At 40.9% G+C, this 16,135-nt stretch overlaps 1 protein-coding gene across 3 annotated transcripts in view; it reads left to right on the top strand.

Moving 5' to 3' along the window:
• Positions 1 to 16,135, top strand: part of TEX14 (testis expressed 14, intercellular bridge forming factor) — a 150,276-nt gene that overhangs the window by 116,281 nt on the left and 17,860 nt on the right. For all 3 annotated transcript variants that reach the window (XM_072136277.1, XM_072136276.1, XM_072136278.1), the window contains 3 exons: positions 5,786 to 5,867; positions 9,053 to 9,174; positions 13,835 to 13,974. In XM_072136277.1, the coding sequence (XP_071992378.1) occupies positions 5,786 to 5,867; positions 9,053 to 9,174; positions 13,835 to 13,974 (344 nt within the window). The remainder of the gene's footprint in view (positions 1 to 5,785; positions 5,868 to 9,052; positions 9,175 to 13,834; positions 13,975 to 16,135) is intronic.

The raw sequence follows: 16,135 nt of genomic DNA, 5'->3' as shown, positions 1-16,135 counted from the left end.
AGCTAAACAAACTTCTTGGGATGCACCAGATCAGGACTAGACCCTCTACGCTGCCTTCTACATGTTACAACTTTCCAATTTAGATCCAGAATGTGGGCTTTCAGATGAGCAATTTTCACAACAATTTCCAAACAGCAACTAGCCCCCACGAAAGGTTGCTCAAGGAAAGCATACATGGAGCAGGATGTACACTGTATAGCATTGGCACTCATGAAGTCCATTACACTAATGGGGAGTACAAGAGAAAATAAGGATTTGGCAAGGTAGAATTCGCAATAAATAAGTGCCACAAAAAATTTGAATGTATCCTCTTAAAATTAAGTGATTTAGGATTGAGTAACTCTAAGTCAGTGATTTTCAACCTTTTTTGAGCCGCGGCACACTTTTTATACTTAGAAAATCCTGGGGCACACCACCAACCAAAATAGCACAAAATTACACTAAAACAGTCATAAAAGGCCTCCCTTTACTAATAAAAAAACCCTAGCGGCCTCCCTTTACTAATAAAAACCTCTCGCGGCCTCCCTTTACTAATTAAAAGACCCGAGCGGCATCCCTTAACTAATAAAATGCCCCTAGCGGCCTCCCTTTACTAATAAAAAGCCCCTAGCGGCCTCCCTTTACTAATTAAAAAGTCCCTAGCTGCCTCACTTTACTAATAAAATGCCCCTAGCGGCCTCCCTTTACTAATAAAATGCCCCTAGCGGCCTCCCTTTACTAATAAAAAGCCCCTAGCGGCCTCCCTTTACTAATAAAAAGGCCCTAGCTGCCTCCCTTTACTAATAAAAAGCCCCTAGCGGCCTCCCTTTAATAATAAAAAGGCCCTAGCTGCCTCCCTTTACTAATAAAATGCCCCTAGCGGCCTCCCTTTACTAATAAAAAGCCCCTAGCGGCCTCCCTTTACTAATAAAAAGCTCCTAGCGGCCTCCCTTTACTAATAAAAAGCCCCTAGCGGCCTCCCTTTACTAATAAAAAAGCCCTAGCTGCCTCCCTTTACTAATAAAAAGGCCCTAGCTGCCTCCCTTTACTAATAAAATGCCCCTAGCAGCCTCCCTTTACTAATAAAAAGCCCCTAGCGGCCTCCCTTTACTAATAAAAAGTCCCTAGCTGCCTCACTTTACTAATAAAAAGCCCCTAGCGGCCTCCCTTTACTAATAAAAAGCCCCTAGCGGCCTCCCTTTACTAATAAAAAGCCCCTAGCGGCCTCCCTTTACTAATAAAAAGCCCCTAGCGGCCTCCCTTTACTAATAAAAAGTCCCTAGCTGCCTCACTTTACTAATAAAATGCCCCTAGCGGCCTCCCTTTACTAATAAAAAGGCCCTAGCTGCCTCTCTTTACTAATAAAAAGCCCCTAGCGGCCTCCCTTTACTAATAAAAAGCCCCTAGCGGCCTCCCTTTACTAATAAAAAGCCCCTAATGGCCTCCCTTTACTAATAAAAAGCCCCTAGCGGCCTCCCTTTACTAATAAAAAGGCCCTAGCTGCCTCCCTTTACTAATAAAAAGCCCCTAGCGGCCTCCCTTTACTAATAAAAAGCCCCTAGCGGCCTCCCTTTACTAATAAAAAGGCCCTAGCTGCCTCCCTTTACTAATTAAGAGCCCCTAGAGGCCTCCCTTTACTAATTAAGAGCCCCTAGAGGCCTCCCTTTACTAATTAAGAGCCCGTAGCGGCCTCTCTTTACTAGTTAAAAGGCCCTAGAGCCCCCCCTTTACTAATTAAAAGGCCCTAGAGGCCTCCCTTACTAATTAAAAGGCCCCAGAGGCCTCCCTTTTCTAATTAAAAGGCCCTAAAGGCCTCCCTTAACAAATAAAAAGCCTACCTTTACTAATAAAAAAAAAAGACCCTAGCTGCCTTCCCTATACAAATAATAACCTTATATACTTATCCTTGATGTCTTCTTCCACGTACCTTCACTCCTAATGGCGATCCGCCCACCTTCTGTAGCTCCTGCACCGCGCGCCTCTGGTCACGTGACTTACGCGACCTGACGTCAGGTCGCGTCAGTCACGTGACATGGGCCGCGCGGTGCAGGAGCTACAGAAGATGGGCGGATCTCCGACGCGGGGCTCGGAGGTAAGTATGGGCACAGAAATACGGGGCAGCTCTACACAGGGGCAGCTCTACACAGGGGCAGCGTAGTTCGGGGAACTTTCCCCGCGGCACACTCAACCTTGTGTCTTGTGCCGCGGCACACAGGTTGAAAATCACTGCTCTAAGTCAAACTTTGATCACTGCACACACTTAGCATCAAAGCACACTCGCAAACACTTCCACACTTGCTTCTTTGTTTGCTTTTTAAAGGTTTAGATGCCAAAACCAAGCTGCTCCTTGCAACAACAAAACCCCATGATGGTGGCTTACAGCCAAGAAAACCCCCAAAAATCATTGGTCCAAACCTATTATAGTGGCTGTTGTACTATTATCGTTTTCTGTTGTACTTTGCATTAAAAAGAACTTATAGAGAAGCACTTGTACTTCACATGCTGCTAGAAACTCCTGAACATCATGTGACCAAAAGACCCACCAATATGACTTTCTACTAGATATTTAGTGGCAGCAATACCAGGGTGTCTGGTTAGCACAGAACAATGGATCTCTTCCAGTATGGAGATTGTAAGGTACAAGCAATTTAGCCATAGGAATATTACAAACTTCTAGATCCTGAGAGTTAACAATTGAGGTGGTAAGATCATGATCAATAATGGAAATCACAATACCTGGGGATAGGATTCTATCTGGTATCACCTCCGAGTGCTGTCATGACCAAAGCTGAAAATCGCCAAAGGAACCTGTATGGGAGAAAGTCACTTAGCGTTATCCAATTACAACAGGTTTTCACAGTTGTTTAGCTCCCTAAAGGAAATGTCTCCGTTCTTTGAATGCCCATTTGATTACATTCGGCAGAAGATAATTTACTCGAGAATATTAAGAACCCTGAGATGAAACAGATTCCACTCCTACCTCAGATGCATCAAACTACACTACAAAGACTACAAAAACAAACACTACAAACGGTTGATGCAAATCATGCTGAACCAAGACTGATGCGTTAACAAAGCATATCTTGAGCTGCACAGCTTCTGGAGTCCAATTGATCAAATCAGCACCTTTTTAGTAATATCTGTTAATGGCTGAGCCACAACAGAAACAAAATATTAACAAACTTGCAGTAGTAGCTAGAGGTTGTAGGGCTTAAAGGCTGGTGGGATGTTACCAGTTCTCAATAGCCGTGACCTTGAGTGGATCCATGTAAAAAGATTCAGGGGCCATGATGCAACCCAGAAAAGTAATCTTTTGAACACCGAACAGACATTTAGACAGTTTAGCAAACAACTTCTAAATATTGACCCAAAATACAACAAAAAATGCTGTTATCTTTTAGAAAGACTGCAGATGCATTACCTTAAGGGCATCACAAGATATTCAAATTGTCCTTCTTAGTTATTGTACACAGTCTTCCATTCAATTCAGATCAATTTTGGAGAACCTGAATGGACCCGTAGTTAAAGTTTGGGTTGCGCCATGTCTAGTGGGCTTCAACGTACCGGATTGGATGTTTCGCCGCCAATATGGCAATACATCTGGGTCTTGTGGGTGAACATGAATGCTGAACCAAAATTTAAACTACTGATCCACTAATCTCTATTCAGGAATTAAAGGAAGTGGATATTGATTTTTAACCGTTATGTTATTGGGCTAAATACAAGGTCTAAGTCCACCATCTTTTTTCCAACAAAGAAATAACCTGCCCCAATAGTTAAAGTTGAGGGATGGATGTGACCCTTCAGAAGACTGTCCTTGACATATTCTTGCATAGCTTTACGTTCTGGGAAGAGAAATTGAAATTTGAATTGAAATTATTTAAATCCCAGGAGGAGATCAATCCTCGGTTGTAAGACCTGTATGCAGGGGTAAAAACTCAGAGAACACATCAGAGAAATCGCCACGGAATCAGGCAGTGTTTCTTCTTCCAATTTATATTCGGACATGAACAAACAAGTACAATGTGAAGAACACACAGGACCCTATTTTTCTAATTCCCCTGTACTACAGTCAAAAATAGGATTATGTACAGTTAACCAAGGAAAACCGAAAATAACATCAAAGAACAAATTTTTTACGACAAAAATTTATTATGAGTTCAGTATGGATAGAACCAACTTGCATGGATATTGGTGGAGTCTTGAAATAACCCTACTCTACTACTTTAAAGGGGTAGAATAGAACAACCAGGACAGGAGGATCCTGCTTAACTAAATCCAAGTTTGCAACAGATCCAGAATCAATCATAGCTTGTCCGGAGATAGTCTTATCTTAATAATGGCAACAATATTTTAGAGACTGACTAGGAAGATGCTTGATTGCCTGAGTGGCTCTCCCGATTAAAACACAGGCACTGAAGTTTTCCAGCAATATCTAGTAGGGCGGTTTGGCTAGAAATATCTGTATCCAGGCTCATAGAAGCACCGGGAATTCTTTAGATGATGCTCTCTCTGGGTTTTGAGGTTCCTATTTGCATTGGCTCTTGTTTAGACACAACAGCAGGAGAAAAATACTTTTTAGAAGACAAATAAATTAACCCAGAGGAATGACTTGTGTCTACTCTAGGCTTGCGCCTATCCCTTAAGCAGCGGCCAATACGGACTGTCAATGCCATAGTTTCCTCCAAAGAGCCAGGGTCAGGATGGATGCCAGGAGTGGGGGTCCCCCTGGTGTATGTAGTTTACTACACATACCATCTGGGCTTTAGAAGCTAGAAGGTTAACCCGGAAATATAGCACACAGGATACTCAAAATGTTTCAAATTTCCCACATTCTCCCGAGAAACATCTTTACTTTGTGCATACTAGGGTAAGGAGGTTGCTAGGTGGCAAGAGGTGGGAGAGCAGCTTCAGCACGTTGTGTCGGTGCTTGAACTTTGTTTTCTATGTCCGCAACTATGCCTGCTATGCCTTCCAAGCTTTGCAAAAGATCCGGAATGGAACTCATTCTAAACTGGTTCAGTAGACCTAGTGAAAATGAGTCTTCTTTTTGGCTAGTTGTAGTGTTATGAGGACATTGGACTCAGAAAGGGCTGACAGGACAGTGAGCCATTAACCCGAGCCCCCCAAGCTGTAACTTGTCGGCTTGCAAATTCTAGGTGATGCGTGACAACTTTAAGACAGTCCCTACGTCAATGTAAAGACACAAAATAAGGCTCACAAACAACACAAAGCAATGTTACATGGATAATACAGCAGAAAATCAGAGCCCAAAAGGGCAAGTCAAAATCTAACAGCCAAGGTCAGACAACGAATATTAGATTTAACTGCAGTATGTAACTCCTCTATAGATGGTACAGTGGGTTGAATCTAATGGGAGACTATCCATTTCCTGGCTTGACCCAATACACTGACAACAGTAAGCACAGAGGGGTTATTTTCACAACCATTCTTCAAAAACATACAACTTTGGAGTAGATACTTCATCAATCAATGCCATTACCACGTTTAAAAAAATGTCCTGGTTTAGTGCACTCCCAATACATGTATTGTGGCATCTCCATCTTCTTGCAATCCTTTGCTGGTTCTGCCCTGCGTAGGCATGTGCATGCGCGCCCCGCACAGTAAGGGTTGGTGGGAGGATGTTGGTGGGAGGATGTTTTTCATCCTCTGGACAACCCCTGTAACACTTTGAACTGCATGACTTTTGCAGCTTTGATGTACAATACTCTCCTGAATGATCTTCTAAGATGATTACTTTTTTATAATCATATAAAATATCCTCACCTTTCTCGTTTACATACAGATAAAACATTATTGACATGGGCTGGAAAAAGGGTGTTGGAAAACAAGATGCCAGACCATACAACCACTACAACAAATAACAGGTAATATGAAATACTGCTGAATGCTTTTCAAGGTTTATTATCCTGTTGAGAGCAGAAGAGCAAGGACAATTTGGTTACAGGTTTTTTCCAGCCAGTTCCAGGTGGAGAGAGTGGCATAGTATAACATTTGTGGAAATGTCCAAAGATAAGATGCAGTTTTCAACTATGTTTAAAAGTTTAATTTGCTTACAGTTTATTGGCTATATACATCCTATTTGTACATGCCGTGTGCAGAAAGGACGTTTATAAACATCATGACAGTGACCAACTTCAAATGGCTATATATCTCCTGAACCCTGGCACCTAGAAACACATAAAAACATTTTATGTCATATTAAACAGAAGAATCTCCCCTTTAATATAATGGGCAGTTTTATCAAGCTGTCTGAAAGTAAACCAATCACAGCTCCCTTTTAAAATATTCATGATCACTAGTAAAGCAGAGGTATCCACATTTAAAGTTGTAGAAAAAAAAGATTTTTTGTAGAGCTTTCTATTCCCGATTGTAACTTTAAACCTACATTCAAACAGACGTGTGCCCGGCCTTACTGTAGCACAGCAGGCACATGTCGTCACCGGGGAGAGGTGAAGGGGGTGGGCTCCCCTCTCCATAGTAATATATGGCGCACGGCGCCGTATTCTGGCGTAAGATAGGACATGTCCTATCTTTCTCCCGGCTATGTGGCACTGTACCACTCCCGTACAGCGCCCATTTCCGGCTATCGGAGATGTATATACCCTGTATATACGTCCCCTATACGTGTGTGTGAATGTAGCCTAAGAGTGGATATCTCCATACATAATCCAGATAGGAGGAGATATAGGAGAGACTCTCCAGTTTAATATGACACTAGAATTGTGTTTCTAGGTACAAGGGTTGAGGATATTTTTGAAGTGTGCACCCTCTAGCCTGTCAGCTGGAAGCAGAATATAGAAGCTGTAGGAGATTTCCACTTTCACTTTGTAGAAGTACATGCATTCTCTGCATCAGTAGCTCAACCTGGGAAAAGGTGATGGAATAATGCTGTAAATATTGAAAACATCTTTTGGTAAAAGTAACTACCGTATATACTCGAGTATAAGCCGAGTTTTTTAAGCACAAAAAATGTGCTGAAAAACCTTACCTCAGCTTATACTTGAGTCAAGAAAAAACCAAACAGTGTACTCAACTTCTAACTTCCCCCGGCAGGTCCTCTTCCTTACAGCGATGTTCCGGCATCGGCTCAGTGTCCCCGCGTACACACTATAATGTCAGCGAGCAGCTGATGTCACGTTACCTGTGATGGACCGCGCGGGGACACGGAGCCTATGCCGGAGCATCACTGTATAGAAGAGGACCTGCCGGGGGGAACGCCGGAAGGTGAATACACTGTTTGTTTTTTTCCTACAGGCATTATATTGGGGGCAGAGGCTGCAGGTTATATACTGGGTGGCAGGGACTGCAGGCTATATACTACAGGGGCTGGTGGCTATATACTAGAGGGGGCTGGCAGGCTATACACTACAGGGGCAGGCTAGCTATATACTACAGGGGCTGGCAGGCTATACACTGCAGGGACTGGCTGACTATATACTACAGGGGCTGGCAGGCTATATATTACAGGGGCTGGCTGGCTATATACTACAGGGGTCTGGCAGGCTATATACTGTACTACAGGGGCTGGCTGGCTATATACTACAGGGGCAGGCATACTATATACTACAGGGGCTGGCAGGCTATATACTACTGTGAGCTTGCTGGCTATATACTGGGGGGGCTGTGATCAATGCATTTCCCATCCTCGGCTTATACTCGAGTCAATAGTTTTTTTTAAGTTCTTTGTGTTAAAATTAGGGGTCTCGGCTTATACTCGGGTCGGTATATACAGTACTTTTAAAAAAACCTAATTGGAAAAATGACAAAAAATTCACATTTTTTTCACGGTTGTTGTCAATTATTGTCAACTTTTATAAAGAAAAAAATATGTAATTACCGTATATCCTCGAGTATAAGCCGAGTTTTTCAGCAGAATTTTTGTGCTGAAAATTCCCCACTCGGCTTATATTTGGGTATATAAAAAAATAAACTCAATACTCACGATTCCGCTTCCATCTTCATGTTCACGGCGGGTCCGCGGCAGCTCCGTCTGCAGCGCCTCTTTTCCTTCAGGCCGGCGCTTGGACCGCGACTTCCCTGTATGCACGGCCCGGCTGGCACACAACTGTGACGTCAGCAACTGTGATGTCACAGTTATATGCCGACCGGGCCGTGCGTACGGAGACGTCGCGGTCCTAGCGCCGGACTGAAGGAGAAGAGGTGCTACAGACGGAGCTGCCGCGGACCCGCCGCGGACATGAAGATGGAAGCGGAGCTGCCCAGGCCGTTGGAATGGTGAGTACTGAGTTTATTATTTTTGAGGGCTGGCAGGCTGTATACAACGGGGGTCTGGCAGGCTGTATACAACGGGGGGCTGGCAGGCTGTATACAACATGGGGCTGGCAGGCTGTATACAACATGGGGCTGGCAGGCTGTATACAACTGGGGGCTGGCAGGCTGTATACAACTTGGGGCTGGCAGACTGTATACAACGGGGGGCTGGCAGGATGTATAAAACGCGGGGCTGGCAGGCTATATACTGGGGAGGCTGTGACCAATGCATTTCCCACCCTTGGCTTATACCCGAGTCAATAGGTTTTTCCATTTTATTTTGTGTTAAAATTAGGGGTCTCGGCTTATACTCGGGTCAGCTTATACTCAAGTATTTATGGTAATAAAACTATGAAGTATCATGCTTGATGAAAAAAAAGTAAAAATGTTTACGATATGTAAAGCTTTTCCAAAGATATTTTCATTTAAAGAAGTGCATAGCAGAATGTCTTGGACATTCAGGCACCAATGACCATCCGTCACAAAGGGGATTAAAACTTTTGCTGCCTTTTATCAGCATTATGAAGAATTAGAGGTCCCATAAATTCAAAGAAAGAAAGAAGATGTGGTATAGAGCTCAGAATAGTGGTTCCTAGTTATGTGTTGCGGTTACGGATATGGTTGCCTTGGTATAGTTCAATCTATGAAAAAGAAGATGCTTATTCCATGTTTTCCGTGTCCTTTATACTTTATGATAACATAGCTATCCTTGTTCGATTCTATGTACACATATTACAGTTTAATGTAATATACATCAAATGTTGCATCATTTCTTCAGGTCCACTATAGATGTTGAAGAATTGTCAAGTATTTCATCTCATCAGAAGAGTTCTCTATTGAATTTTACCACTCCCAGAAACACTGAAGCCTCAGCGAGACATAGCACTCCGCTGAGTCCAGGTAAGGAAATGTATGTGTAGTTGCTTCCTTTGTTACTGGCTCTTCTGCTGGCCAGAGAAAATATTATTTACTTATTATGGTACTTTAAAGGTAACCTGTCAGTTAAACTAACACATACAAACTAAACTGATATTATACAGCAGTCCAACTATCCCTATATTGGTTTTCCTGATGGCTGTAAAATTCCACAGTTAGTTTGCAAAATTGATTCGCCATCAATGAAAATTACCCCATGTTACCCCAGTCGTTCCTTTGTGTTAAGTTTGGCATAGCCATGTCCTTCCTGCTCAGACATGCCTCCAGTTCATTTCCCCTCTCTTGGAAATGAGAGAGATGCAGACAATGGGGCTCTAACTAAGGGTTGCACTGCCCTTTCGTCGGACTTTCTGATGTTTTCGGGTTTTGCACGGCTTGGACAGGTATTTAACAGGTGTCTGCACTGGGATTGTGTTGCACACAATCAGATTGTGGCGCTGCTGCACTGCCTTCCATGCGACACAAATTGGGGGACGTGCCATCGGACAATCCGACTGATTTAGACTGAGCGCGGGATTTAACTTTCAAATTGTGTCGCAAGACAATGCACTTACATGTACCAGGAAGAAGAAGGTGAACTCCGGTGGACCTGAGTGGTGAAGCGACACATGCAGGCGCACGATCTTAGTGAATCCCGGCACAGTGAATTATCGTCGGACAATGCACTTTCGGTGAACTACTCGGACTGGGTAAGTAAACATGCCCCAAGGTGCTTCTCATTCCAGAGGGAGGGGTGTATGTGGTAGCAGAGCTGGCTCGGCTGAAGAGAAAGCATGCCCCTTGTCAATCAGGAAGCTAGAGTCGTGACTGAGCTAGTAGAACATGAATATGTATAGATGGTGAGGCTACTTTGGAACTTTACAGGTATGGGTAGGAACATATAGGGATGATAATTGTACAAGAGGCAAGAGTACATAGAAGGGCGGGAGATCCAGCATCCAAAAAAATATGTCAGTGAAGAATCGCTGTTAAGACATTGTTGAAAACTTTAATTCTCTTCCTTTAAAAAATATACATGGTGGAAAACATGAAGACACAAAAAAAACAACCAAAAAAACACGAGACAAAAAAATAAGCAAAGGTAATTTAGTTTCGGACTATTTCATGTTCAGTCCTTAGTCATACCTGCCCTGCTTGTATCCGCTTAAAGTTTAAATGGTGAAAAGGACTCATGTCCACGAGCGGATTTCCGGCGTGAAAGTGACACGCCCGGTGGGGTGTGTGTTATCGGCTCTCTATGTTGTGCACTGGGGATAATTAGTAATACATATATATATATGTCAGTAGAAATAAAGTAAATCCTGTTTATAATTAAGACCTTTTGGGAAACGAGTATCTAAACTCAGAATCCAGAACGCTTCTCTGGACAATAGCATTTTTTTCCAGTCACCGCCTCTATTGGGGCGTGCAGCTTGTTCTATCGCAATGACTGACATGCCATTCATAGACCCTGCATATGTTTCCTTGAAATGTCTGGAAATGCCAGATAGATATTGGGTACTAGAAATCGTGTTTGGATTTGCACCAGTTATGTGTTCGCTGATGCGATCTTTCAATTTCCTCATTGTGCAGCCCACATACTGCAAAGAACATTTCGAACACTGGATCAAATATACTACATGTGACGATTCACAATTCATGTAGGTTCTAATGTTATATGTCATATTGGTACTGATGGAAGAAAAAGTGTTTTTTTTTTATTGATAATTCTACATATGTTACACCGGGAACCACCACATCTGTAACATCCTTTTACTTGGAGCCAAGAACATTTAGGTGTACTAGTAGTAAAGGTGTTGGATGCAACCATATCACCAAGAGTTATGGCTTTGGTAGAAATATAATTTACACCCTTAGACAAAATATTTTTAAGAATGGGCTCATGTTGTAGAATTGGCAGATGTCTGCATGAGTTTTTTGAATACCCACTCATTTTCAGTCTATGAGTAATATTGTGGCATTATTGTTTATATTTTATGTCTGTCGTGCATGCTCTACGAGCTCTGACAAATTCCCCAATGGGAAGAATGACAGCTAGTAGAATGGAGCAATGTGTTCCCTGAGGTCTTTTTTCGATACAGAGAGGTTTGTACTTTATTGCTGGTATATCAATACTAACTCCTACAATTTAAAGTTCACATATGAATACCAGAAAAATGAGATCTAATTTTTAGATGTCTCTCTTGTAGGGGATGTCACCACCAATAAGGTACAAACCTCTCTCTATCGCAAAAAGACCTCAGGGAACACATTGCTCCATTCTACTAGCTATCATGCCCCCCATACTATTAAAAATCTTCCCATTGGGGAATTTGTCAGAGCTCGTAGAGCATGCACGACAGACATAAAAGAATGCCACAATATTACACATAGACTGAAAATGAGGGGGTATTCAAAAAACTCATGCAGACGTGCCATTAATATAGTGAACAGTAAACCTCGCTCGATGTACCGTATCTACAACCTAAACCGAAAAGAAGTAATACACAAAAACAATCAAGACTCACTTTCAGTACGCAATACAACACTCAGTTCTATGATATTGTCAAAATTATCAGAAACCATCTGCCAATTCTACAACATGAGCCCATTCTTAAAAATATTTTGTCTAAGGGTGTAAATTATATTTCTACCAAAGCCATAACTCTTGGTGATATGGCTGCATCCAACACCTTTACTACTGGTACACCTAAATGTTCTTGGCTCCAAGGAAAAGGATGTTACAGATGTGGTGGTTCCCGTTGTAACATATGTAGATTTATCAATAAAAAAAACACTTTTTCTTCCATCAGTACCAATATGACATATAACATTAGAACCTACATAAATTGTGAATCGTCACATGTAGTATATTTGATCCAGTGTTCGAAATGTTCTTTGCAGTATGTGGGCTGCACAATGAGGAAATTGAAAGATCGCATCAGTGAACACATAACTGGTGCAAATCCAAACACGATTTCTAGTACCCAAAATTTCAAGGAAACACATGCAGGGTCTATGAATGGCATGTCAGTCATTGCGATAGAACAAGTTGCACGCCCCAATAGAGGCGGTGACTGGAAAAAAATTTAGATAGAGTTTAGATACTCGTTTCCCAAAAGGTCTTAATTATAAACAGGATTTACTTTATTTCTACTGACATATATATTTGTATTACTAATTATCCCCAGTTATTACATAGAGAGCCGATAACACACACCCCACCGGGCGTGTCACTTTCACGCCGGAAATCCGCTCGTGGACATGAGTCCTTTTCACTATTTAAACTTTTAGCGGATACAAGCAGGGCAGGTATGACTAAGGACTGAACATGAAATAGTCCGAAACGCGTTACCTTTGCTTATTTTTTTGTCTCGTATTTTTTTGGTTGGTTTTTTGTGTCTTTATGTTTTCCACTATGTATATTTTTTAAAGGAAGAGAATTAAAGTTTTCAACGATGTCTTAACAGCGATTCTTCACTGATATTTTTTTGGATGCTGGATCTCCCGCCCTTCTATGTACTCTTGCCTCTTGTACAATAATTGTATCATACTGGATTCCCGGACCAGTTATAGGGACTTTCCGTGCACCCAGTCGTAATTCACATCAGGACTATTGCAGCCTTCGGTGAGCTGTGAGTGGTGAGCTGTTACCAAAATATTTTTTCTCTGTCTTCTCTATATAGGGATGAAAGTTGCTGTATAATAGCAGTTTTCAAGGGAATATTTTGAAGATTTACTTCTGGTATCAGAACTACTAGTAACTTTTATATAGACAATATATAGTTTTTGGCTTTGGAGGGCACAGGGGAAATCAGTTCATTGGCGATTATAGCCCGAAGGTCCTTACTCTAACCTGGTTCTGCTCTGATACATTTGCTCCTTGATCTAATGAACCTGGAACCTTGCAGCCATGATTTATTTTAGCCCTCATAATGTAGCACGCTTTAATAGTACATGTCAAAAGCTATTTAGATTTGGCATCTCCATGATCTTACTTACCCAAACAATGGCACAACTGCATTTTTGTCTTGATTGTACTGCATTTGGAAAGTTTTTCCAGCTTCCCAGTACATTGCATGGAATATTAAATACTTACACTCAGAATTACAATTTGTCTGGAGGAAAAAAGGAGAGTGAAAAACTGAAACAAAAGCTGCAAATGTCATAACACACGGCAAGATTTTATTGTATAGGTGGATAAATAATATACACGTTTATATACAGGCAGTCCCCGGGTTACATACAAGATAGGTTTTGCAGGTTTGTTCTTAAGTTGAGTTTGTATATAAGTCGGAACTGTATACTTTATTATTGTAGCCCCGGTCAAATTTTTTTTGGTCTCTGTGACAATTGTATTTTAAAAATGTTGGGTTGTCATAAGAACCAGGAATTACAATAAAGCTTCATTACAGACACCTGTGATAAACGTTACAGCTGTTTATTGTAGCCTAGGACTAAAGTACAGCAAATTACCAAGATCCAGAGGTCCGTTTGTAACTAGGGGTTGTCTGTAAGTCAGGTGTTCTTAAGTAGGGGACCGCCTGTATTATTATAATTTAGCATTTATAAAAAAAAACTCAAGATGTGTTATTTCTTCAATCATTGTATATAAATAAATGAATGAAATGAATTTTCCCTACAGGAAAGCTGATATCTGCCACTACATCTAAAAGAAAACCCTATCTAGAAAAACAACTAAGCCCTAATGGCCCTAATGAAAGAAGTCTTGCATCTTTGTCATCAAACAAAAGTAAAACATCAGAACACTATTTGTCTGCTATGGTAATGTAAAGCTTTTAGCCTTTTTTTTTTCCTAAAATTGAGGTTGTTCACAGTAGACTTGAATGTAGACGGGGAATGCAGCGCATATATGTGTATAAATGTCTCCCAGTATGCCATAATTTCTGTCTTTGAGTAGGAATTTTATCTGTAATCATAAATGATTGTCTCTTGCAGTACAAGAGTTGGGAATTGAACAAATTTGCACTATCCACTGGGTGGCACTAAGAGACAACGTTCTTTCTTCTGGATGTGTGTTGTAACCTTAACACTATTGAAAATAAGCTACCTGAAAAATAGACTTGGATATACAGTACACCTGCCTTTTTTACTTCTTAAATCTTTTTAAGGGTTATTCCCACGAAGACAAGTTTCTTAAATAACAGGATAACAAAATAACACATTCTCTAATTCAGTGTTATTAACAAAAATACATCATTTCACAGATATAATTTCAACCTGTCTCTATCAGTCCTGGTGTACACAATTTCAGTTGCCCCTGGTTTCTGGCCCTGGATCTTCTGACTTAAAGGTCGGCAGCCATGTTGACCGGTTGCTGTGAAAGTGAGCAGTTCTCACTTACACAGGCCCCTCCCCCCTGTATTCCAGCAGGAGGAGCTCACACTGATACACACTGACTTCCTGCTGGTAAACAGCAGCATCCGCCAGAGGAGAGCTACAAGCTACAGGCAGATAAGATCTTTATCCAGGGAAGGAGGGGGGGGGGCAGCACATCAGATCTGAAAGTGTGAGAGCAGAAATGTAGCAGAGCTGACCGTGTCATTGTGTATAATATGCATCTCATCTCTGATCTGTCCCCTCTCTCTTTCTATGTGTCAGATACTAGTATAAGGTAAATGAAAGTGTATATATACTCTGTACCCTGATAATCTAACCACAGCAGACAGAACTAGAGGGATGATAAAGTTTCTGCTTAGCGAGTCCCCGCTCACACTCTGGAATTTTACACTGACCATCACTGAGTGATAGGAGCTAAAACAGCCATAAAACGGATAAAAAAAAGTTAAAAGTGATCTTTATTGTGTAAACATCACTAGAATATTGAAATTTGAGAATTTTCTTTCTTTGACAATCCCATTTAACACTTTAAAGCCCATAAGTGCTCTTCTTACAGCACCCGCACCTCTGTGCCGTACATGTACAATGTATGGTTCAGAGCTTGAACAGGTTAAGGATGCAGCCAGTTTAAGGCTTAATGTGCAGCCTTATTTCTCCAAAATTCATATTTGTCACTTTATATGGTTATAACTTTTGAACACTTTAACCCCTAATGACCACCTTATCCTGATTTTATGGTGGCCATTAAGGCTACTTCTTCTGAAATTTCTACATCGCTGTACCATATAAAGTCTATAAAACACAAAAAAATTCATATTTGGTATCACAGTGTCCATATTAATCTACAATAAATCTAAAGAAATATTGAACCTACACGGTGAACGGCGTAAAAAAGAACACAAATAAACTTCCCATAATATTTTTTTTTTTCGTAAGAAACCCTCACAAAAAATGTTCTAAAAATCTATAAAAAAGTAGCCCACCCTAAAAGGATTTGACTGAAAAAAATAAGCCCTCAACCAGCCCTGTCAACAGAAAAATACAGAAGTTATGCCTCTGAAAAGTTGTAGATACTAAAAAAAAATTTGATTTTCTCTAATATTGGTTTTGTTAAGTAAAATTGAGAAAAACTACATAAATTAGGTAACACCGTAATCATAGTTAAGATAAAAGATAAAATATAATTTTTACATTACGGTGAGTGGGCAAAAAAAATCCCATCGCAGATAATAAGCTCTCATTGTCCGCATTAGCAAAAAAATTTAAATTTTATAGCCTGTACAATGTTACAATACAAATCTGTTCCGAGTGTCACTGCTTTCATTCTATTCCTGGCCTTGCGCCCGTACAGTAGTTACCACCACATATGGTGGCCTAAATTAATGTATTTACCCCCCAAAATTCTAAAGTTTCTAAATTGCACTTCCATTTTATTTTAACCCTTGTGAAACAACTTAATAGAAGTTGTTTTAGATACACAGAGGAAGAAGTGTAGTTTCTATAGTGGGGTAATTTATGGGGTTTTACTATTATTTATGCTTTTTAAAGTCATGAAAATGACTTTCATGAAAATGAGGAAAATCAC

Source organism: Engystomops pustulosus, chromosome 2 (genome assembly GCF_040894005.1).
Source record: "Engystomops pustulosus chromosome 2, aEngPut4.maternal, whole genome shotgun sequence".
Lineage (NCBI taxonomy): Eukaryota > Metazoa > Chordata > Amphibia > Anura > Leptodactylidae > Engystomops > Engystomops pustulosus.
The sequence above is the reverse complement of the archived record's forward strand: the minus strand, read 5'-3'. Positions and strand labels throughout refer to the sequence as shown.